Source organism: Triturus cristatus, chromosome 5_2 (genome assembly GCF_964204655.1).
Source record: "Triturus cristatus chromosome 5_2, aTriCri1.1, whole genome shotgun sequence".
Classification (NCBI taxonomy): domain Eukaryota; kingdom Metazoa; phylum Chordata; class Amphibia; order Caudata; family Salamandridae; genus Triturus; species Triturus cristatus.
In genome coordinates, this window is record NC_140588.1 from 545,373,254 (window position 1) to 545,398,491 (window position 25,238).

The following is a 25,238-nucleotide window of genomic DNA, read 5'->3' on the forward strand; positions in this document are numbered from 1 at the left end:
AAAATGTCAGAGATTATCAGTTAAGCATATAATAAGTACTTTTCCAACAGAATACATCTATGCATCCACGTGACTGCCTACTGTTGGCAGTGTAGTTCATTTTGAAGACCAATGCAAAATTTGTCCCATATCAGCTTACTATATGTAACAAATATTAGTTGGTGCTAGGTAATAATTAAAAGTAGGGCTCCGGGTTTTATGGTAGTTATATTTTTGTTATTTCAGTCTGCATTTATCCCTATTTATTTTTTGCAAATTCTATCTGTATTTATCTATTTTTATTTTAAGTTTTGTGAAAAAATGAAGCTGAAATGTGTATATTGCATTTATTTAACCAATTAATTAATGTGCACTCGTGCCCGAACACCTGAAATATGCACTTGTAAGAAAATATATACATTTTTGTATCAAGGTTATGCAAATCTATGGCCGTTTAAGGCTCTGTATTAAACTCCCTATATTTGTTTAATCCCCTTGCCTGTCAATCTGCACAGTTATTGGCCTGGCAGTCATGATTGACAGCATTTAGAATCACTCAAAAACAACCCAATTTTCGTTTTTATCCACATTTAAAAATAAATACTGACAGGAAAATAAATGGTATCTCTCAGTATATATTTGTAAAAATCAGTAAAAATGAAAAACAGGGAGCCCTATTTATAAGTATGTTTCTGTGCATGTTTTGATCTTTCAGTTTTTGATCAAAAAGACGTATTAAAAAAAAAATGCTGAGACACTTTGTCTTTCTGAAAGTCTGATTTTTCATTTGGTTAACTGACAAAAACACTTTTTAAAAGTATAAAACAGAATAGTACTATTTGTCTCTAGATGTTAATAAAAAAGCTGTAAACATATGTAGGTCATGCTTCAAAGTGGGAACCACTATAACATTTTGCATGGTGTTGTCTGCAAATCATCTGCAAAACTAATTGTTTCCTAGAGAGCTGTTTAAAGGGTATAAGTGAAAATAAAGACAAACCTCAGTGTATGGACCTTAAGATGTATGTGATAAACTTGAAGTCTTGCCATGTAAAACACTTAATGCTCAATTATGGGTCTGGCGGTCCGCTTGTGGTGGTGTGGAAGTGGCGGTCTCCCAACAGTCCTATTACGATGAGAGCGGTCGGACTGCCATTGCCCTGCCACATCCGCCAGGGAACCGCCATTCGCCAGCGGTGTTGCACCAGTCAGGAGGCATCAATATGCTTGGCGGGACATCACCTCAGTTCCTGCACGGCATGGACTTTTTAGTCCATGCCGTGCAGGAACTGTCTTTGGTGTTCCCATTGAGTTGCACATTTGTAGAGGAACTGCCATGGGACCGCCAAAGAAAGGAGGAAACTCAAAATATGGCAGGAAGCCTGACCCCGGCTTTGGCAGTAGGGTGGACCCGGCACCGCTCCGCCAAATTCGTAATTAGGTCAACATATAGTAACGGTGTTGTTCTCTTTGAAGGGTCACCAAACATTCCTCTAATATGAAAGAGAAGAAAGCTCTTGTTGCAAAGAGAAGAAGCTTGGAAGTAAGGAAAAATAGAAATATTTATTATTGATCTCTCGAACAGTCACCCCCACCCTGCTGTCATTTGCCAAACTCTCTTCAAATATTAACTGTTTTCTAACACTTTTCCTACTCCATTTTAGCCCTTTTGATAAAGAAAAAAAACACAACTCATTCTGATCAGCAGCTCCTTAACATATCACCCACCAATATCAAGAAAAAAGATTTCACTTCTGTCTTTTGATTACCTCCATTATGCCCCCTTTCCAATAAATTTCCTCAGGTACCTCACCTATACATCACTCTTCCCCCTCTTCAAGCCCATGCCGCCATTCCTTGTAAATAGTATAGATTTTGTTTACATATTCTTTTAGCCTACCACCCAGCTCTTCATGAACCAGAGTAGGTCTGACAGTGGCACCAACCACAAATACTGAAGAAGCCAAAAGACCAGCCACTGCCGAGCCATTGCTCACCTTTGATGAAAAGACAATGGTGAAAACCAGGACCCATAATGGTAAAACAGGCAACTTCCACATAGTTCAGGTTTCTAAATCTTGAGACGTTTGTGGCACAAAAAGATGTTTGTTTCTGTAAAAAGGCAGGCACAAAGACTGTTTCATTGCATTAGTAGAAAAAATATAAAATTCTGCTGGATGTATCTCAACACATATTTGCAATGAGGGATTCTAAGAGTGTCATAGCATCTCATAGTGAACCTCGATAAACTCATAACATCAAAGCAGCAAACACCCATTTCGCCATGGTAAAAGCATCTGCAGTCCAATGCTCTGCATTTTCACCTGTCTCCCTTATTTCCTCTGAAGCATTCCTAAAGATCAGTAGTGTAGAGGTTCAGGAGACAAGCCATGACTAGCAATACACAAAATACATTATATACCCAATTACTGGCAATAAGCAAAATACATTATATACCCAATATATACATCTCTCTATAGTCTTCTCCTTGTGAGTGCCACTGTCCACAAAAAAGATACAAACCACATTGTGTTGATTTACTCTCAAGAACTGCTGCTTTCCCCACAAAATCAAGATGAAACCTATTCATTTATTGCCTAGTGCTGGTCTCTTATCTTGTTGGGCATCTGACCGAATGGGCCTTTTGTCACTCGAACAAGAGGTAACAAGTAGGTCACTGGTTCACATTGGAACACGTCTCTCAGTGGTTTTCATCTTGGAGGTTGAGTTAATGTGATCCCACAAAGGATGCCTGCTTGTGGATCAACTAGGGCGAAACCTGTCCTGGGCTGCTTGTGTTCCTGTTCCGGGAGGACCTGGCTTGGCAGTTTGGTCTGGACTGTTCCTATTGGAGCTTGGTGAAGACTGATTTACAAATGGCTGAGTCGAATTTGAGGTGACATGGTGTGCAAAATAACGATGGGTTTTGATCTGAAACGAGTGATTGCCAGAGGCTGAGATTAACTCAAGCATTCCATCCATTACTGTTGTGTACACTTATTGTACCACCCTAAGTGGGTTGGGTATGTCCAGATGTGGGAACCATGCACACTGTGTCACTGGAAACAAGCTGTACCCAGCTGATGAGCTCATAACTAGCACAAAACCGGTCCTGGGTTGCTTGTGTTCTGCTCCAGGGAAGACCTGACCTGGCCGTTCGGGCTGGACGGTTCCTATTGGAACAGAATAGAGACTGATTTGCATATAGATGGGCACAAACTGAGTTGGCATGGTGTGCAAAATATCGATAGATTGGGATGCGACCAGAGCGATTACCAGTCTCTGTGATACATTCAAGCATTTCATCCATCACTGTTTTGTAAACTTATTGTGTCACCTTAAGTGGACAGGTATGCCCAGACATGGGTTCCCTGTATACTGTGTCACTGGAACCAAGCTGTACCCAGTTGATGAGCTCATAACTAGGACAAAACCGGTCCTGGGTTGCTTTTGTTCCAGTTTAGGGATGATCTGGCTTGGCAGTTCGGGCTGGACTGTTCCTGTTGGAGCAGGGTCAGGGCTGATTTGCATATAGGTGTGCCCAAACTGAGGTGGCATGGTGTGCAAAATAATAATGGATTGGGATGTGGCCCGAGTGAATACCAGTGGCTGACATTAATTCAAGCATTCCATCCATCACTGTTTTGTATACTTACTTTGGATCAAGACTGACTAGCCAGATCTAATTATTGGTTAGTAGTACATTGGACCAAGCCCAGAAGCAGATTATTCTGGTCAGTTCTCCTGACTCCTTCATTTCTAGGAGGCACAAAGTATGTAGGTTCTAGAGGCTGAAAGGGTGTGCTAGTAGGGTGAGACGCAGAGCCTGTAGGAACTTTTTTCCTTTTTACACATGAAGAAGATTTGGCCACTGACAGTACAGTAACATGTATAAAATCCTGTAATGTCACTATAGCATGACAAGTGTGTGGCGTCTTCTTTCAACATCCTCTCTGAGGTCTCCTTCTCTCCTAGCAAAATGTAAAAAAAAAAAAACACTGCCCTTTCACCCCATCCAGATCCATCTTTGTAAACCTTGCAAAACAACTCAGATGATACCTGGCGACCTGCTACCCTCTCCTTCAACAGATCCAATGGAAGACGGTGCTCACAGACTCCATTCTTCTGCTTCCCAATGTCCTAGAAACCCAAAAATGGAATGTCAGGGAGGAAGGAGGCTTGTACAAATAGCAGGCGATATATATAGAAGGTTGAGATATTGCATTTTAAAGCATGAGGAAAATCTACTATAAATGACTGTGATATTATATAAAAATAGACTGTTTTGAATTGAAATGCTGTGGTACCAAAATACCACATGTGCCTAGTGGCTCCTGCCCTTTTTCCATGCGGTGTCATTCCCCATGCTGTCCTCTTTTACAGTCTCTGGTTTTTAACCTTTGTGGTGAATTAGCCAGATTAAGATGGCAAACTAAGTTGTCCATGTCCCATTAAAAAAGCCTATGTTGATGCTGTAGATATATCATGGATTCTGAGATGCTTTGTGATTCATATGGACATACAGATAATTGACATCGCTTCACATGAAGCTTACTTTGTTAAAAAAACATACTATTCAAAGCCCAAGGGATTTGTTAGATGGCCACTTGCAGCACTTCCCACTCTGATACTTCCAACTATAATCAGCTGTGTCACTCCTTTTCTTCTCTTTTCTTCTCTCACTTTCTGTGACATATTTCCCATGTTAGTGCTGTTGCTATGTACAGTGATCCATAATCTCAAACCTGGTTTGTGCAACACTATAAAAATATTGATAAATACATTAGATTTCGCCCTTCAAACAAGCAGTGGCCGTATTTATGAAGAGACAGATTAATACAGAGTGCTGGTGTGAGTAGCTTGTCCAGTATTTATTTTTCTTTGTAGTCTGTTTATTTTCAGTGCAACAGTTTTAAAAGAAACCATACTACAAGTACCAGTCCAGTTGTGGTTTGGTGATCACCCTAAGGTGCAAAAAGGAGTGCACAAAACATGCTTTTGTGTTTTTTAAAGCAAGTTGTACACAAAATACCTTTGGAAAGAAGTTCATATGGGTTCTTGAAGTCCAAAATGGCAGTAGCCTGGTTGCACCATTAATACAAGACTAGGATGGCTGCAAAACTAAACTGGGAACCAGCCCAGCATTTAATTGGCATGGAATTGCAAGATGGAAGGATGATTGATGCTTCAATGTGTATTAAACATTATGAAATGAGAACTATTGCATAAATGTAAATGGATATCACATGCTGCAGAAATGTGACTGAAAAGATTTTTGGAATCATTAGAGACCTGCAGACAGAAATATGGCACCAATGAAAGCCGAATAATAGAAATTGCTCAAGTAAAACTATAAAACAGAAACATTTTAGGACTTGCACAATTACAATTCCTTTTCCAGCACAAATGGTTTATAGTATGTTTTTATTGAATAGGTTGTTTGGGGTACTGTCCAATATTATATATTTAGTTTTCATGTAATGATGAGAGGTAGTTAGAAATAAAGGCCCAATTATTGTAACATCACAATACACAGTGATCGAAAAGAACACCAAAAGAGTGCCCTATGAAAGATACAAAATGCCCTGTCCTCATTTTTGGCATTAAGCAAACTTCATGTTTGCTGCTACTAGACATGTAACTCTCCAGAGAGAAATATTCTAACACCCCAGAAGTCAGAAGAGCAACACGTCTAAAAGTCACCTTTCTAGACTTTGTCTATAGGCTATTGTACCAGTCTGGGAAAATGGGGAGTTTGCCTATTCCAAGGAGTTTACTTAAATTCAATTGGAGGACGCAGAAGATGAAAGGAAAACAATGTTGCAACATAGAATATTGTGAGTTTATATTAGTGCGTGTTCCTAGAGTAGCACCGGATTTCCTTCTCCAACTCTGACTGCAGGCTCACCTTTGAGTTTCTGATGCCTTTCTTCGTGAGAGGCTACCATATTTACACTTTGATTGTTTGCGGACTTTTGAGCTGAGAATACATTCCAGATAATGATGGAAAGGCTTTATGCTTGCATATTGACCCTCTCATCCGAACTCTTCCTTGGGTAAATAGGCTGACACCTCTTCTCTCGTTATTCTAATTTGCTTTGGATTAGGAAATGTACTTTTATTGAAAGCGCTTGTATTATAAACAACACAAGGTGACGGACCTAATGGATAGCGCTATCACTGTATCTCTGCTGCCATGTAAGGGTGATCGTGCACAATACTCCGGCACCTGTCACCTTTAGGTGCCACTTCGTACAGATTCCCAAAATACTTAAAGCAATCGGAGGTGCACCGAACACAACACATGTAGTCCGTTGGTTTTTCTTTAATCTCTTCTTTTATTTCACAATAGTTCATAAACTATTCTGAAATAAAAGAAGAGATTAAAGGAATAACAACGGACTACATGTGTTGTGTTTGGAGCACCTCCTATTGCTTTAAAAGCTTGTATTATTACAATATTAAGTGTAATTTTAACAAATATTGTATTCTATTTTAAAATAAAATATTGATTGATGGATTATATTAACTTTTAATGCTAAAATCTAAATATTAATTCTAAATGAATAAATGATGAAAGACTTAAGAATTGAAAATAAAACACTTTAATTTACATGAATTCTCTTTATTCACTGTACTAAAGGTCTTCAATAATTGATGCTATGTATTTATGTAGATGATCGCTTCTTACTTCTTTTTCGACAAAGGTCCATGTGACCCGTGGCAGTGGTTATTTAATCATAAATATATAATTAAATAGAAAACCTGTGCCCTCATCATGAAGCAACAAAGAAAGAGGAACATCGCTGCTGCGATCACCATGTTGGCTTGGACAGACCCAAGTGTAGGAATATCCAGCAATAGTGGTAATGTTTAACAAACACTGAATAAGATAAATCAATCAAATTCAACAATATGTGAAACTAAATAAAGAAACATGAATGTCAGAAAAGTCTATGGGCCTGATTGCAAGTTGGTGGGTGTTTTCCAACCCGTGCATAAACCACTGTTTACGCACAGGTCGAAATTACAAGTTTGGTTTTCATCATCATCAAATTTACTTTATTCTGGTGTTTAAGCCATAATAGTACATCAACAAGAATTAAATACAAGTAGAAAATATATAGTAAAACACATCAGATAAAAATACACACTTCTATTGAACTATATAATGATCTTCTAAAATCACTAAAACGTAATGAGTCATAAAATAATAAGAAAGTGCATGTTGCAGAGTAAAAACACAATAGAAATCAGCTCAGAAAATACATGAATCTGGTGTGGAGGTCTTAAGTACAATATGACAAAAATGGCTTGCAAGTACAGAAAGTACTATTAATTTGACCTATTTCTTAGCCTAAGTGCAGGTGAAATAAGAGTTAGTTTTTATTTAACATATCCGGTAATTATCAATTTTGTGTTAAATTACTTAAGCCATGTTAACTTTCAACAGATCAAACCTGCCAAAATTTAATGGGGAAAAGAATATGCTATTTATCATATCAAGCAGATTAGGATGTTAAACAACAAACTCTGCATGCTATTCCCCACAAACTTGTAATAATTGCTATTTATTGCACCCGATAAACAACGTACCCTGTGATATTGATACTTATCAGGTGCGCTGAATAACACCTAGCCTTGTAATCAGGGCTTGTCAGGACTATGCGCACATATGCTCTGTGAAGAAATGCTACAGAAAGAGCTGACAAATCGCGTATTACCTCAAACCTCCAAAACAGCAAAGACAGTACGTCAAAGTGAGTCCTGAAACTCATTATTCCTTTTGTTGAGTTAAGTGGCCAGGCAGATATAGGAGCTGCAGTAAACATACTGCAGCACTATGTCTGCATGTGATGCTTCCTTCGCACGGTCACAAGGGTTTACATGGCAGATCTTTAGAACTGAAAGAAGAAGTTCGCCTGAGAAAAATACAGACCCATACATACTATGAGGTGCAAAAAAGGAGTTACAATGGATACTAATATGTAATAAAAGCATGAGCGTTGTAAGCCGGGACTGTGAGCACAGAGATGACACCCGTCTGTAAGCTTTGACAGTGGTGGGATTTGAACCTTGGTATCACAAAACGCAGTGGTAAGAAGTGCCTTAGAGAGCACGGCCAAAGCCCCTCACTTCTCTAAAGCATTATAACTGACTTTGTGGGCTGTGACAGGCTTTTTATTGGTTTAATGTATTCCTTAACTAATTTGAATGCAGCTTGAAGGTTAAAAAATGCATACTTGTAAATGTAAATAGATAATTCCCATCTATAGAGTAGAAAGGGGTAAACATTAAACATTACCCTTTCAAATGTGATGATCTTTTACACTCATTGAATAAAGGCTCTTACCACAAAAACTCAATGCACTTGGCAAACTTTTCAGGTAAAAGTATTAGTGTGTTTCAGTGAATATGTGCTTGACCAATGGCCTGAGGAGGACTCTACGATTCCGCCAGACTGTGGGGCGAATTGACTGGTCAATGTGCATTAGCAATGGCTTCATTTTGAGGCATTCCAGGGCTTGGAAAACAAGTCAGACGTTTTCAGAATGTCCTCTACTCCAGCTGTGCACTTGCCATGCGGACATGATGAACTTCAGCATTTCTGCCGTGAGGCAACTAAGTAGTGTGACAATTCAGCTGTTCTTGGCAAAGAACAACGAGTCTGTACTCTCTGATCCTCGTGAGATCCCGTTGTGAACAGGCGTAACTGTGAAATGGTATCAGTGTTACATAAGCATAAATATGTGTCTTCATTTTGATGAGGTGGTGGAGGGGGGTTTGGCTGTTGGAAATACAGGTTGCATATAACATTCCCAGATACTCTCATGTCTCTGAAAGCACATACTGTGAAACCATAGTTTGCATAAGTTTCAATTTGGCCTCCATGACGTCTTTCTGACTATGGTCTTTGAACGAAATGAGGACGGTGTCGTCATTGTCCTCAATATTTACACATTTGTCAACTGATGATATGGTCTTCTGGGCCTAATATGATGGCAAGGATTGCTCCTGTTCTAGGCCCAGGTCAATAATATAGAGAATTCATGTTCTGGGAGTCATACCACTCAGACTGCATCCTCTGTGGCGGACTCATGTGTAGCGGTTTAGTTTATCGCAATTCCAGTAAGTGTTGTTTTGTACAGGGCATTCGTGGGTCCCGTGCTCTCCATGTCACTGGAATCAAGCTATCCTGGCTGAAAAGGGGTGAGACACCGAAACCAGTCCTAGGATGCTTGTTTCCAGTCCAGAGAGGACCTGGCATGGAAGTTCGGGCTGGACTGTTCCCATGAGGCACAGGGTCAGGACTGATTTGCATATGGTTGGGTTCAAACTGGAACGGCATGGTGAGCAAAAAAACGATGGATTTAGGCCCAGATCTCTGTACTGGGGTGAATGTATGACATTGTTCTGCATTCTGTCCATGAGTGCATGTCCAGTGGTATATGCGTGAGTTACTGTGTATGTGAAATGCAGTATAGGTGAGTGATGGGGTATATGAGTGGCTGGATGGGTGAGTGAGTGAATGTGAGAGTGGCTGTATGGGTGAGTTTGTGCTTTTGTCAGTGAATGTAGAGTTGAATGAGTATGCATTAGTATCTGTATGAGTAAGTGAGTGAGTGTGTGTTTAACTGTATGGGTGAGTAACTGGCTGTGCGGTTGACTGTATGGGTGAGTATGTAGGTGTGTGATTCGCTCTATGGGTGACTGGCTCAGTGTATGAGTGGCTGTATGGGTGTATCAGTGGATATGCCAGTGGTGGTATTAGTGAGTGAGTGGGTATATGAATGACTGTATGGATGAGTGAGTGGATGTGTGTGTTGATGTGTGAATCATTGAGTAGCTGTGTAAAAATGGGTATGTGTTTTTGAATGAATTTGAGAATGGTAGTGTGGAAGTTGGAGTAGATGTATGAAAGATTATATGGGGGTGTGAGCTGGTCTGTCAGAGATTCTCTGGATGATGTCATCAGTGATGTCATCAGTGAATTCATTAGTGGTCATTTGAGATGTCATCAGTGATGTCACTGAACATTTCATGAGTGATGTAATATGTGGGGTCATAAACAGTGCATTGCAAGGGTGTGAGTTATAGTTACCTCACTAAATATTACAGCTGAATTACTCTGGTTTTGTACGAGTGACACCTGAGCCTAACTATAACATCTCTGTAACCTTTGTTTTTTAGTGAATTTCTAAGGGACTTAGAGATAACAGGAAGAGTAGTTGGCACCAAAGAGGTTCTTGCAGTAACATGCATGTCACTGGATCTCAAAACAATGTCTGTTTCCCTGCTTGCTTGTCACTGACATTGTCATGAGTGATGTAATATGTGAGGTCATAAGCAGTGCATTGTGGAGGCGCAAGTTATACTTGGCTCAACTAAGTAGAACTGCTGAATTTCTCTGGTTTTGCACGAGTGAAATATCACCCTAAATATAATGTCCCTTTAGCACTGTGTAGTCTTTGCAATATAGTTCATTCTGTGTTACACTAACTTTTCTGATTTCATTGATTTAAACGCTTTAAATTATAACAAAAGGGCAGTTCACACAGTTAATTCTACCTTTGCAATTTTTGCACGAGCATATGCCCAATGGGGCTTGATCGTTTAAGTGATGTAGAAATTAGTGATTAACCCTGGCCTTCGAAGAGCTTTACTATGCTTAAGCTCAACTATTAACAGTTATAATGGCATATTTATAAGTGAATTGCATATGTGAATTTTTGTTTAAAAAATGAATTACTGTAGATGTCTAATTATGTTTATTATGTGTGGTTTCGTAAAAATTGTGAAAAATATGGCAAGACTTTGAACATTATAAAATGGCCTCGGTATTTACACACAAACAGTGGAAGTCCATTTTCTATGTTGCGTGCTTGTTAAAGGAAGGCTGCTGCAATACTCAGGTATCTTGAGAAAGGCTCTGCAGGAGCCATAACTCGTCTGACGCTTTTATGTTTGCCATGAAGATTTCAATAAATTGATTTGTTTTTATATATATATATATTCACTGAAAAAACCATGGGTTTCACACACGTTATAGTTAGGAATTAGCATTTAAAAAACCTTGCAAATTCACTGAAAAAACCATGGGTTTCACACACGTTATAGTTAGGAATTAGCATTTAAAAAACCTTGTAAATTCAGTGAAAAAACCATAGGTTTCACACACGTTATAGTTAGCGGACATTTTACTCATAAAAAACCAATGAAATTCCCCCGTTATAGTTAGTTCAGCTAACTATAACTCGCGCACCCGCAATCCACTGCTGATGACGTAACATATTATATCACTCATGACATGGTCAGTGACATCACTCATGACATCACTGATGACATCTCAAATGACATCACTGATGACATCATCCTTGTGACAGAGTGGTAGACCTCCTCTCACCCTAATATAAACTTTGATACAAACATTCAAAAATAGAGACTGAAATTTTCAAAAAAATCTTGGATCTTCTGCATATAGTCTTGTAGTTTGATACTCAGAAGCTGGAATCTGTTCTGGACGTTCATCGTATCGTCCTCCTTTTCCTGTAGGAAACAGCTGGGGAAAACATCGAGCTTCCAAGCTCTCCTCCCATACACTCACAGGAGTTCCTTTTGCTTTCTTCATCTGAAACAGATCAATATTGTCTCCCATAACTTCTTTTGAATGAAGAGGATGTATGCTAAAATGTTCATAAATTTCTTCTTCCTTTGACTTGTCCACTTTTTCAATTTGTCCAGTTGGTGTTTCTGTGTCTTCTTGTAAATCTTCTTCTTCTTCTTCTATATAAATTGATTCATACCATTTGTTATTCCTTTTCAAATACAAATTTGCTCTTTGTACTTTCCGTACATCTACCAGCTCCTGCCAAATCTTCTTATTCTTTGTAGGTACACCATTAACCAGAATAACTAATGGTTCAGTTTCCAAAGTATCTGCATCAATAGTTTCCATATTTTTTTTCAAATCCAAGGGCAAATACACCACTCTACCTTTTAAACCTCTCAGTAAATCTGAAGGAGGTAATTTACCAGTTTTGGGCTCCATACGTACTATGGTCTGGAATGGATGAACACATTGAATAAGTATAGACTCATATGTATTTAATTCAGAAAGTTCGGCAGGAATAGCATCCAATTCTAAATTATTATGTACAGCTCTGGTCGGCATTCTATTTTCTTCTAACTTGTTGTAACAGTATTTACAAATACGCTGATCTTCACCCAATTCAAAACAATTTTCAAGAAATATATATGTGGCAAAATCCTTCCACTTATAATTATCTTCATTTTCACTTTTTCTGTAGAGATCAACATTCCTGGTTTGTTTTCTATAATGAGTTCTGCGGCAACAAATACAAGTAATATTTGGTCTTTCATTAGAGATTATTGCAAATTTTGTTATGTGATCATTAAATTTCTTACTCACAGAGGGTTCTACATTCTCTTCCACTTCTTCCTCATTTACTGTGTCCTTTTCTGCACTTTCTTGTTCTGGACCAAAGTAACAAAACTGAATTTCATCAGTAACCTTCTCTACATCTGATACCGATCCACGGAACAGAGCCCTATTCAATTCATCTAACTTTATTGCTGGACTTTTAGCAAAATACAATCGTCTCACAAACTTTCTCATTTCAGTATGATGAACAGCCAGCATCCTAAAATGATGAAAAACACTTTTACACACTTTTCTAGATAGACAAGCCAGAGAATGTCCCTGCAAACCAGTATTCTCTCTCACTCTGCATGGATCTAGACTTTGAAGCACCTTAATCTTCTGTTTAACACTTTTTTTTACTATATTCTCTTAGAAACTCACGAAATTTATCAATAGATTCCTGACGCACAGTGCAAATACTACTACAATTCCAAGTGTACACTGGGGCTTTAGGACGTCTCCCCATAGCCTCATCCGCCATCACTTGTTCCTCATCTCTTGGAACCATTTTCTCCTTCTCCATTATACAACCATTTTTCACTTCATAAGCACGACCTCTGGTGTCAACTGCATGCAGCAAACTATTACTTTGAAAATAACTCTCTTCATTAAAAAAAGGTTCACTACTTGAACTATGCATCCATTCTCCTAAAAACACTTTACAAAAGTTTGTTCTTTTCACTAGTCTTTTCCTTTTGCTTTGTGATTTCAGTACATTGACCATTTTATCGAATGTACGCATCCTGTTCAAAATTAAAATGAATAGTTTCCTTTTTAATTCTAAAGCCTTTACTACAATGGCTTCAATTTCTTTTTTTCTCTTATAAAATTTAGCTTTTTTCTTATATTTCTTCACATCCTTTATCAAATTGGACATAACTCTTCTCTGAAACATTTTTCTACGAATCTCTTTAAACGCTGTTTTTCTTTTTAAGTTAATCTTTATTGTTTCTGAAGGTATATTTGCATTAACTAAATGCTCAATTTTTTCCTGTTGTTTTCTATTTAAAACATTCTTTCCAGTCTAGACATTTTGTACATTTTTCCTTTTTTTGAAGATATTGTTTAAAAAATCTTTTGTCTGCTTACCAGAAGACTTTCTCTTTTTCCCAACATGAGCATCTCCAACTAACTTAGGTCCTCCAGTTGTCTTCAAATATAGATTTTTTTTGTGGTTTTTCCTCAGTCTGGATTTTGTAGGCATCTTAAATTTTGTTCATTGCTCTTCAGCAATATCTGAAAAAAACTAAAAAAAAAATCCTTTATTTTATTTAAATATATTACTACATTTTTTATGATCTTTTCAAATCTTAAAATACTATGTACCCCTTTCCTACAAGTGAAAATCACAATAACACCATCACAAATTAAATATCTAAAAACAATTCCTGTGTGCACACAGAGTCATGGTTTGAAATTAGGCAGAAAACGAAATTTCTTTGCCAATTTGAAAGCACACTTACTACTCTTTTTTTGGCAAGTGATAAGTACTTTTACAGTCTGACACATTTTGAATCCACTTTTCAGATTCTGAAAACAGCACATGTCCAAACAGCTTTTTGAGACCAGCTACATGTGTAACCTGGGTGACTGACTACACTCCAGCAAGGGCAACCAGCCTTAGTGATGCTGAATGTATTTGCATTACTGACTGCAACCTCAAACCCCACTCGGTTGTGAATACTATGCATGATTCTACAGGATAAGCAGCTGGGTGTGTGCCAAGAGTCTGCTTCTGCAGAAAAAATAGCTCCCCCTTTCCTACTAATGCAAATGTAAAATTACCAGAGTAATACGCACTAAATCTCTGTCTATAATTCCTCTTTGCACACAGAGTCATGGTTTGAAATTAGGCAGAAAACGAAATTTCTTTGCCAATTGGAAAACACACTTACTACTCTTTTTTTGGCAAGTGATAAGTACTTTTACAGTCTGACACATTTTGAATCCACTTTTCAGATCCTGAAAACAGCACATGTCCAAACAGCTTTTTGAGACCAGCAACATGTGTAACCTGGGTGACTGACTACACTCCAGCAAGGGCAACCAGCCTTAGTGATGCTGAATGTATTTGCATTACTGACTGCAACCTCAAACCCCACTCGGTTGTGAATACTATGCATGATTCTACAGGATAAGCAGCTGGGTGTGTGCTAAGAGTCTGCTTCTGCAGAAAAAATAGCTCCCCCTTTCCTACTAATGCAAATGTAAAATTACCAGAGTAATACGCAATAAATCTCTGTCTATAATTCCTCTTTGCACACAGAGTCATGGTTTGATATTAGTCAGAAAACGAAATTTCTTTGCCAATTGGAAAGCACACTTACTACTCTTTTTTTGGCAAGTGATAAGTACTTTTACAGTCTGACACATTTTGAATCCACTTTTCAGATTCTGAAAACAGCACATGTCCAAACAGATTTTTGAGACCAGCAACATGTGTAACCTGGGTGACTGACTACACTCCAGCAAGGGCAACCAGCCTTAGTGATGCTGAATGTATTTGCATTACTGACTGCAACCTCAAACCCTAAAAGTATTCCTCATTTATACCAGTACACCTTAATTTATGGTGAAAACATAGTCCATATTATTTTACATGTTCCTTACATTTAAATTTCTCCCAAAACACAAAATGATAAACACAACTTCAACAAAAAGAATTGCATTTCTATTATTCATTTCTTAATTTACCATATACATCCCCTCTCAAACTCTAAACTCACCTTTAAAATTAGTTAGTTGTGAAAGAAATGTGGCACTCAAACAGCAGATTATCAGAGCCAGGATCTCTGTTCTTTACACCTCTCTCCTCTCAGCAGAACCAGATAATGGCAAACTTTCCCTCTCTTTTTCCACACATATACATGTTAATTTCAAATCTCAGTGCTTGCCCCTTTTTTTCAAATGTAATCACACATTTCTATTGGTTGAAAACCAACCCTTTTCCAAAAGTACCCTTCCCCCAACTTGACTTCTGCCTAGTACCCTTCCCCCAACTTGACTTCTGCCTGCTACCATAGCAACAGCTCATGGAACACTGCTGTGTGGAGTTAGGTCAGAAGTTCACCACAAAATGTTTCATTTCCAAAGAGCAAGAGTGCTTGACTTTTCAAACCTAACAGCAAATCCATAGTACTGTTCTTTGGTAACACATTTTTCTGTACCAATACAAAACATGCTTCTATAAATTGACACATACAGCCTAGTTTTTAGTGTAGAATGGTATGAAACAGCCAATGAGTTCTTTTTATTTTAAAAAAATATGTATGCCTCCATTTCCACAATGTGTTTCATTTCTTTTTCCCATTCTACTGAAATACACCTCCTGAGTGCATCCAGATCTCCTTTGAAGATGTTCACAGTGTGGATTGTAGGGCACAGCTATGTCTTCTGGAGTGAAAAGTATGCAGAGAAAACAGGTATGGTGAGAGACCTTGCTTTGCCAAATGTAGACATTAAATGGATTGGTCAGAGAGGGTTAAAGTGGCACCAATTGATGCCATTGGTGAAATCCTTCATGCAAATCCAACACCCTGACCTCATAATAGTGCACTGTGGTGGCAATGACCTAGGCACTTTGACTGGGGTAGGTCTGGAAATGCTTATGAAGGAGACCTTTGCACAACTGTTTTCACTTTTCCCTAAAACTGCCTTTGCGTATTCTAACATATGCCAAAGGCAAAAATGGAACTGGTCCAATCATTTTTGTCCGCAGATTGACAAAGCAAGAAAGCACGTCAAAAAATCTGTTTCTGCTTTCCTCCGAGACTATGGTATGGGTTCCATTTACCACAACAACTTGCGTTACGACATGCAAGACATTTATAGAGGAGATGGTGTACACTTCACTGATGAAGGGAACAGAGTCTTCCTCTTGAACCTTAGACTCTGCATCGGTACTTACTTGTAGGTACCACTAAAAAATCACTTCATAAACACAACGGCTCTTTTTAGAGCCCCCTAATATCTAAACACTTAAATCTGAATTTTATTTCTTTTATTTTTTTTCTACCGTACGCGTACGGTAAGCTTACCGTACGCGTACCCGCGATTTTTTTTTTAAATTAATAAATGTTTTTTTGGTACTTTTCTGTCCTTCTTTGACCCCCTTTCAAATGTTAGGGGGTCTGTAACTCTCTTCCTTGCCCCCTTTTCAAGTTATCTCCCTTTTTTTTTCTGTGTGAAACACACGAAATGGCGGCCGACACTTCCTGATTTCGTCCGATTCGAATGTTTACGGTCATGTGACAACCAATCAGATTTGAGCTCGCGCACGGCACCGTACGCGTACGGTAAGCTTACCGTAAGCGCACGGTAAGCGCACGGTAAGCTGCCACAGATATATATATTGATTTAAATGCTATTTTCTCAGGAACTACTGAACAGATTTACACCAGACCTACAAAAGGCACTTCCTTGACCTGTAGACTACCTCTCTGCCAAATTTCAAGTAACTCTGTTCAGCCGTTCGGGCTGTAGCTGTGTCTAAAGGTCCTATGGAAAAATGCATGGGGAAAAAGCGTTTTGGGACCCCCTTTTCTCTCAGCCCCCGCTTGACGAATCCCCCCGAGACTTTCAGGGTAGGAGCGGAGCGTAGCGCCCCATTAGTTTTGAAAATTTCGCGAGGATTCGTCGACCGGCGCCAAAGTTATTCAAAATAGAATGTTGCGGTTTTCCTATGGAAACAGGGTCCTAACTATAACTACCTACTGGCGACCGCCAGTAGGTAATATATCACCAAACAAAGTTTGCCTGTTGTAGAAGACGCCATCACCACAGGAAAGAGTATGCCAACTTAGTTTATTCAAGGAAGCAGCAGCAGCAAAACTACCTCGTAATCCACAAATATCAAAGTCCCAACCCGACGCGTTTCGTTGATACTTCATCAGGGGCATTGGGTTGGAGTACTGCAGCAGAGCAATTTTGGCGGCACTTGATAAGTTCCAACAACCCCGCCGCCGTGGGCGTGGCCCAAACAACGGCCTCCTGGGTCTTGTAGTGCACGCCTTTCTTCTCAAGTGAGTAACCCGCTGTAGAATCAAAAAATAAAATTGTATTATCCAAGTGGATCGTGGCACACGATTGTAGAACACAGTCACTGCTTTGAACTCATTGAAAAACAGCCCCTGTGCCATATGCAAATCCGCCGGTTGACGGATTTGCTGGAGTGTTGCACCAGCACCGGAGCGTCTTCAGCGACTCAGGCAAGCCGCATATTACCACCAAACAAAGTTTGCCTGTTGTAGAAGACGCCATCACCACAGGAAAGAGTATGCCAACTTAGTTTATTCAAGGAAGCAGCAGCAGCAAAACTACCTCGTAATCCACAAATATCAAAGTCCCAACCCGACGCGTTTCGTTGATACTTCATCAGGGGCATTGGGTTTGAGTACTGCAGCAGAGCAATTTTGGCGGCACTTGATAAGTTCCAACAACCCCGCCTCAGTTTTGCTGCTGCTGCTTCCTTGAATAAACTAAGTTGGCATACTCTTTCCTGTGGTGATGGCGTCTTCTACAACAGGCAAACTTTGTTTGGTGGTAATATGCGGCTTGCCTGAGTCGCTGAAGACGCTCCGGTGCTGGTGCAGCACTCCAGCGAATCCGTCAACCGGCGGATTTGCATATGGCACAGGGGCTGTATTTCAATGAGTTCAAAGCAGTGACTGTGTTCTACAATCGTGTGCCACGATCCACTTGGATAATACAATTTTATTTTTTGATTCTACAGCGGGTTACTCACTTGAGAAGAAAGGCGTGCACTACAAGACCCAGGAGGCCGTTGTTTGGGCCACGGAGGCGGGGTTGTTGGAACTTATCAAGTGCCGCCAAAATTGCTCTGCTGCAGTACTCAAACCCAATGCCCCTGATGAAGTATCAACGAAACGCGTCGGGTTGGGACTTTGATATTTGTGGATTACAAGGTAGTTTTGCTGCTGCTGCTTCCTTGAATAAACTAAGTTGGCATACTCTTTCCTGTGGTGATGGCGTCTTCTACAACAGGCAAACTTTGTTTGGTGATATATATATATATATATATATATATATTTCACCTCCGTTTGCTTCGGTATGCCCACCACCTCCAAACCAGAGGGCGCGTCGACGGACGGACCTCCCAAGCACGGTCCGATAATATTTGACAAACTTCTTCACAAAGCAGGAGAGTCGACGGCGTGTCATATGCGCAAAATGTCCTTTATTTCAATCAGCTACAGCGTTAGACGCGTTTCGCTTGTCCTGCAAGCTTGTTCACTATATATATTGGGGGGTTTTCTGGTTGGCAGTGGAAAATAAAAAAAGAAATAACCTCTGATTGCAAAATACTGGAGTGTGACATCCCTTTGTTTAAAAATACTACCTGGGGTTGGATTCCACCCCAACTTCCTCGCGCGCTGTGGGTTTCAGGGACGTAATCGTTACAAATTAGCATTTAAAAAACCTTTGAAATTCACTGAAAAAACCATAGGTTTCAGGGATGTTATAGTTAGCTAGACATTTCACTAATACAAAACCATAGAAATTCCACTGTTATAGTTAGTTGAGCTAACTATAACTCGCGCCCCCGCAATGCACTGCTGATGACATCACACATTACATCATTCATGACATGGGCAGTGACATCACTGATATACAACGCTCTAGCAAAGTAGCATGTTAAAGCGCTTTATTAGACAAATATTTACTTGTCATACTGCTGCAACATCAATTCCAATGCATTCACCGCCGGCTTGACGCTGTCCCTGCCCCTCCTTCCCTAAAGAAGCAATATTGGGCTACTTTGGGCTACTTTTTAGTTGGCTTTGGGCTATAGAAAGCTTAACTAAAATGGCGTAGTGTACGTGCGCCCGGTCTTTTATATTAGCAGAGTCACGTGTCCTGTGACGCCGGTGCTGGATGGGTGCGGTGTGGGTGTATACCAGCCGTGAGGGAGTGGCTGTGGCAATGCGGGTGTCCGTGTTGGAGTGCTACCATCACCCGGGTTGCAAAAGCCAAAGTGTCACTCTGTGAGCCAAGTCCCACAATATGGTCAACATGGAAGGTACGGGGAATTACTGGTGCTATATTCATCCATAGTTCCACACAAGAAAGATGGTGGACATGAGATATCTGTGTAGATATGAATGTTTATTGCACATTCAGTGGAGTGTTGCAGCTGTAGCAATACAGGGCCATGGAAAGTTGAAGTTTCAGTTTTTGGCACATGGAGGGCAGCCAATTGGAGACAAGGTCATTGTAGGAGTTAGGCTGCGCCAACATATGTACTTATACAATCGCTCCGATGATCCTCACCCACTTATAAATTCAGTACACACTCTCCTTGCAGTACTCTAATGATACCGTTTCTACGTACGTACTTATACAATGACCGAGACAAAGTTACATAACTAAAGTTTTCCCCCACTGTCAAAGGTAAGATGGTTGCATATGCTGTCCAGAGCACTATGTAATGTGGTAGGGCCTAGGGGCAGCATGTTGCATACATAATGAACACACGGACACAGCTAGATAGTGGAACTGGGTACGGGCACATGCGCTCGATTCCTTTTTATTAACAGGGTCACATGTCCAGTGACGTCTGTGATGGATGCATGTGGGGTGATTGTAAGCCAACCCTCCGTAAATGGTTGGTGGTGGTAACAAGTACAACAGTAATCATTGGATCAGACACGGAAATTCAATCATAAACGGTCAATGATTTGTGCTGCACTAAGGTACGGGTACCAGATATGAAGTCATACAGAAAAGATTCTATCTCTCACACGGTTTCACTTTTTCTCTCTTACTCTCTCACTCTTTCTCTCTCTCCTCTCTTTCTCTCTGTCTTCCTCTCTCTCTCTCTCTCTCTCTTTCTTTCTCTCTTCTCTCTCACACCGTTTCTCTCTTTCTCTCTCTCTTTCTCTGTCTTCTTCTCTGTCTTACTCTTTCTGTCTTCCTCTCTTTCTCTTTCACTCTCTCTTCCCCTCTCTTTCTCGCTCTCTCTCTCACACACTTTCTCTCTTTCTCTTCCTCTCTCTCTTATTCTTTCTTTCTCTCACTTCCTCTCTCTCTCACTCTTCCTGTCTCTCACACTGTTTCTTTCTCTCTTCCTTGTATCTCACTCTATCTTTCTTTCTTTCTTAATATTTCTCTCTTCCTCTCTCCCACTCTTTGTCTCTCTCTATTCCTCTCTCTCACTCTTTCTCTCTCTCTCCTCTCTATCTCTCTCGGTCTTCCTCTCTCTCTCTCTCTCTTCTCTCTCACACTGTTTCTCTCTTTCTCTCTTCCTTGTATCTCTCTCTTTCTCGCTCACTCTTTCTTTCTCCGTCTTCCTCTCTGTCTTACTTTTTCTTTCTGTCTTCCTCTCTCTTTCTCTTTCGCTCTCTCTTCCTCTCTCTCTCATTCTTTCTCTCTCTCTCACACAGTTTCTCTCTTTCTATCTTCCTTGTATCTCACTCTTCCTGTCTTTCTCTCTCCTTTGCTGGACGCATAACACACCATCTTATTTTTCTTTTTGTCTTGCAGGCTGTGATTCACAAATTGTCGAGGGATGACACACCATGGCTGTACATGCTTTTATTTGTTGTTGTTTTGTTTTAATAAAATGTTTTATATGTAAATCCATACATGACTAAGATTCTTATTATGTCCAATCTCACAAGCATCTTTTTTATTCAAACTGCAACACCAGCCGATTTGTTATGCTCCACATTTAAAAACGTTCCTGTCACATTTGTTTGTGGGGGGTGAATGGGGATGGCGGACAAGCAGCTGCTGCTGGGGGATGTAGGAGTACTGTTGGGTGTCTGACCTGCATCATCGTTGCCTACATTCTTAGAGACCTGCAAACCGGCAGCCTGGCTCGTAAAAGTGCGTGCCTGAGAAGTCGCACCGGAAGAGCTGCGAGCCCACCAATGGTTTGCAGAGGGAGATTTGCGGGCCCAAGAAGGTTGTTGACGGTATGCTAGTGATGTGGGAACAGGGTGCGTTACCTGCTGATGTAGGGAGAAGCAGCGTGAATGGGGTATCTCTCACAAACAGAGCTTCGGTATGTTTTCAGAAAAGCCTCGGACAGATGCCAGCTGACGACTGAATCACAAAATGGCTTTTCAATGCTCATATAGTAAGACTTATGAACAGTTTGTACCCAGGCTCGCAGAGGGATAACTGCGGCCTGTCCGCTCAACTCCCAGAGGCAGAACTGCGAGCCGTCCGCTCCCAAAGGAACAGCAGCATAGTAGCTCACAGAGGTACAGGCACAGCAGCGTACTAGCTCACAAAGGTAGACAGCTGCGAGCTGACAGACTGGCTTCTAAAGGCATACCTCCAAAGTGGTGATGTTGGGCACAGGGAGCATGAAAGGGTTATCTTCCTACTAGTGTCCTGGAGTGGAAGTCGTGCTGCCTGGCGATCACCTGTTTCTCCTTTATTGTTAATAAATCTTAAAACTTCACTGCGTCCAAATCATCATTACACAGAGCTCCGCTATAGTAAATTGACCCCGGAACCTTTCTTTTATATTTTCCCTCAATGCGAGGCACAAGATGGCTGCTAACACTTCCTGGTTTCAAGTGTTAACAACCAATCAGAGGACACTTCCTGCTTTGAAGAGTTAGCAGCCAATGAGAGGCAAGCTTGTGCTCGAAAGTATGGCACCGACCAGATATATGTATATTTTATCCCTTTAATATCTCAAAAACTACTGAACGGATTTACACCATTTCAACAAAATTGTGCTTTCTGGACCAAGACCTTTCTCCCTGCCAAATTGGGCGTAATGCCGTTCAGCAGTTTGACCTGTAGCTTTTTCTAAAGTTTCCTATGGAAACTCCATTGAGAAAACACGTTTTCACACCACCTTTTTTTCTCAGCACCCCCTTGAGCAATCACCCCTAAACTTTCAAGATAGGAGCTGATCAGAAAAGAGAATCTTTTTGGAAAATTTCGTAAAGAATTGTCAAACGACGCCAAAGTTATAAGCAGATGGAGAGCTCCAGGAGGGGGGCCGCGCAACCCCCCCCTCCCAACATGAGTGAAGCCTTGAGACTACAGGGACCCCAGCGGGCACCCGCTGCCCCAGCGAGCCTCCGCTATTATTTTTTAAGAAATGCCCCCAGGACCTACCCACCCTGCGACCCCAGCGCGAATTACGCGGATTAAAAAAATAATATATAGATATATATATATATATATATATTATATAATATATATAATTTATTTATATTTTTCGGGGCCCCTGGGGGTCCTTCTAGTCCTGACTAGGGGTCAGGGTGTTTCTACTCTGCCCCCTTCTCTTGTTTTCGACCTTTCTCTGTTTTCTAGCGACTAGCTTCGACCGAGCCACAAGATGGCTGCCAACACTTCCTGGTTTGGAGTGTTAGCAGCCAATCACAGTGAAGCTCGTGCAAGGGACTTAGGCTCCGCCCAGATATCGAAACTCTTATTTTTCTAATTTCTCAGCAACTACTGAACGGATATACACGATTTAAAAAAAGTTGCTTTCTGACCCATGCACTACCTTTGTGTAAAATTTGGGGTAATTCCGTTCAGTAGTTTCAGCTGTAGCCTTGCGCAAAGTTTCCAATGGGAAATTGATTTTTTCACTCATATTTTTGTGAATTTCTCAAAAACTACTGAACGGATTTACACCATTTGAAAAAAAGGTCACTTTCTGAACTAAGCTCTACCTTTCTGCCGACTTTGGGGTAATTCCATTCAGCAGTTCGGGCTGTAGCTCGTCGCAAAATTTCCTATGGAAATTAACATAGGGAAAACACGTTTTGGGACCCACCTTTCTTCTCAGCCCCTGCTAGAGGAATCACCCTCAAACTTTCAAGATAGGAGCTGACCTAAAAAGTGCAACTTTTTGGAAAATGTCATAAAGATTCGTTAAACGACCCCAAAGTTATTAGCAAGTCAAAAAATGCTTTTCCTATGGAAACTAGGTTGTAATTATAACTAACTACTGGCGGCTGCCAGTAGGTAATATATATACACATATAGTGATAGCAAACCTTATTAGTGTAATTTCCACATTTGATTTTCCAGCTGGGTTAGCACCACAACACATTTAGAGGTTTCATTTTATTACATTTAGATAATGCATTGAATATGCCTTATATGCAGAAGATTGAGATATTGCTGTGATTTCCCCGTACCAGTCTCTAGCCCTGAATATATTCTGGAACCAATGCCAGAAGAAACATATGCAAGCTAGAAGCTCTTTGAAGAAAGGAAACTAAAGACCACTTTCTTGAAGAATTCCGACAAATCTTGCTTATGTTCTGTTGTGTGTTTGCAAGGAGTTATGAAAAACAATTAACTCCTCTCCCCATATCAATACTCCCAATAATGAAAACATAACACTTTTCTAGACAATCTTGTCAAGGGAAGCCTATCCCTGGTCCACTATGCTTCTTGCACCCCAGCTCATGCTTACTGATTAGTACTTGCATCTATCTATATATGGGTATAACTGTGTGCTCTACCTCCCTGCCTACTTGTGACGTTGAATTGGCTACACTAATCCCCAGACTCCAGTCCCGATCGCCAACTTACAAATCTAAAATTAGCACGGATCAATTCATGGTCACCGATTAAAAATGGAACTCTCACTGAAAATGGAAGTAATCTAGGAATGAGACATAATTTGGCTAGAACTAAAACGACCATTAAGAAACGGTGTCCTGTAGGAATAAGGTAAAAAGACAGAAGGGAGTAGCTCTGGTGTTCCTAGATTGACTAGAGTATTTGAAAATTCTAGTTGGAACAATATCAAACTTTAAATATCTGTTCATAAAATGAAAGGATGGCAATAAAAAAACTGTTTCAGTAACTATATTCCTAACCCCAGACTCCAATGTGGAACTTAAGGACCTATTCTTAACCAAAACTCAGCATATACTCTTCGAACGATATCGCAATGATTGCAAATGTTATCAATTTGGACAATTATCTCATTATCAAATCAGATCAATATTTATTGAGCAACATGTTCAGTCTATGCGCTGACCCCAGATTTGCACGTTTCAATCCATAAAGGGGGTCTCAGTCTTGTAATAAGCTTCACCTCAGTTTCTGAAGGTCGTAGAGATGCCTCCAAAATCCAGGTTTGTTTATGTTATTATCAAACCGACCAACCCAACACACATTCAGTCGCCAGGCATCTGAACTGCAAAGGCACAGCCTCTCAAAACAAGTAATTATAGTTTGCTGTGTTTACACCACTTCAGTCATATCCACCCTAGACTACCATATTTTGAAACTTGGTTAATGTAGTGTTTTAAAAAAAATGGAAAACAAAAAGTGAGAGAATTAAACAGCCAATACTTGGCTAAAGAAAGAATTTCCTGATCCAAAAGTAAATGGAAAAGGCTATAACGAACAAATCAAGACAAACATCTCTACAAGATTCCCAGTCATGACTCCGAAAAAGCATTTATTGACCAAAACAAATCCTACAAAAATATAGAAATAGTTAAAGTCACATGCGACGCCTGTGATTTGTTCAAAGCCTATGAAGAATTTATAAGATGAAAAACATTTTATATAATAATAAGCGCATAGCTTATTTTCTCATTTCAAACTCAGTTTATTATCTTGTTTTCACCAGAGTTAAAAAGAACCGTCATTGTTTGCTCAAATGACAAAAAGGTCAACAAGATGCTCAAGAAATTAGAGGAACTGTAACCGTCAAATGGACCACAGAAAGCAAGTGACATCAAATGTCTCAATATTTGGCACACTGTGATAAGCAAGAGAGTAAAATATTTGAGTTGGTTTCCACACATTGTTGTATACGATGAAAGGAATAATGTGTTTTAGAAGCCTGATGGTAGGA

At 40.0% G+C, this 25,238-nt stretch overlaps 1 protein-coding gene across 5 annotated transcripts in view; it reads right to left on the minus strand.

The window, feature by feature from the left end:
• The window catches only part of LOC146823290 (rho GTPase-activating protein 6-like), a 1,132,600-nt gene that overhangs the window by 551,195 nt on the left and 556,167 nt on the right, over positions 1 to 25,238 (minus strand). For 2 of the 5 annotated variants that reach the window (XM_085607629.1, XM_085607630.1), the window contains exon 2: positions 4,039 to 4,119. The exons of the other annotated variants lie outside the window; for them this stretch is intronic. In XM_085607629.1, coding sequence (XP_085463755.1) covers positions 4,039 to 4,119 — 81 coding nt within the window. The remainder of the gene's footprint in view (positions 1 to 4,038; positions 4,120 to 25,238) is intronic. 5 annotated transcript variants of the gene reach the window in all.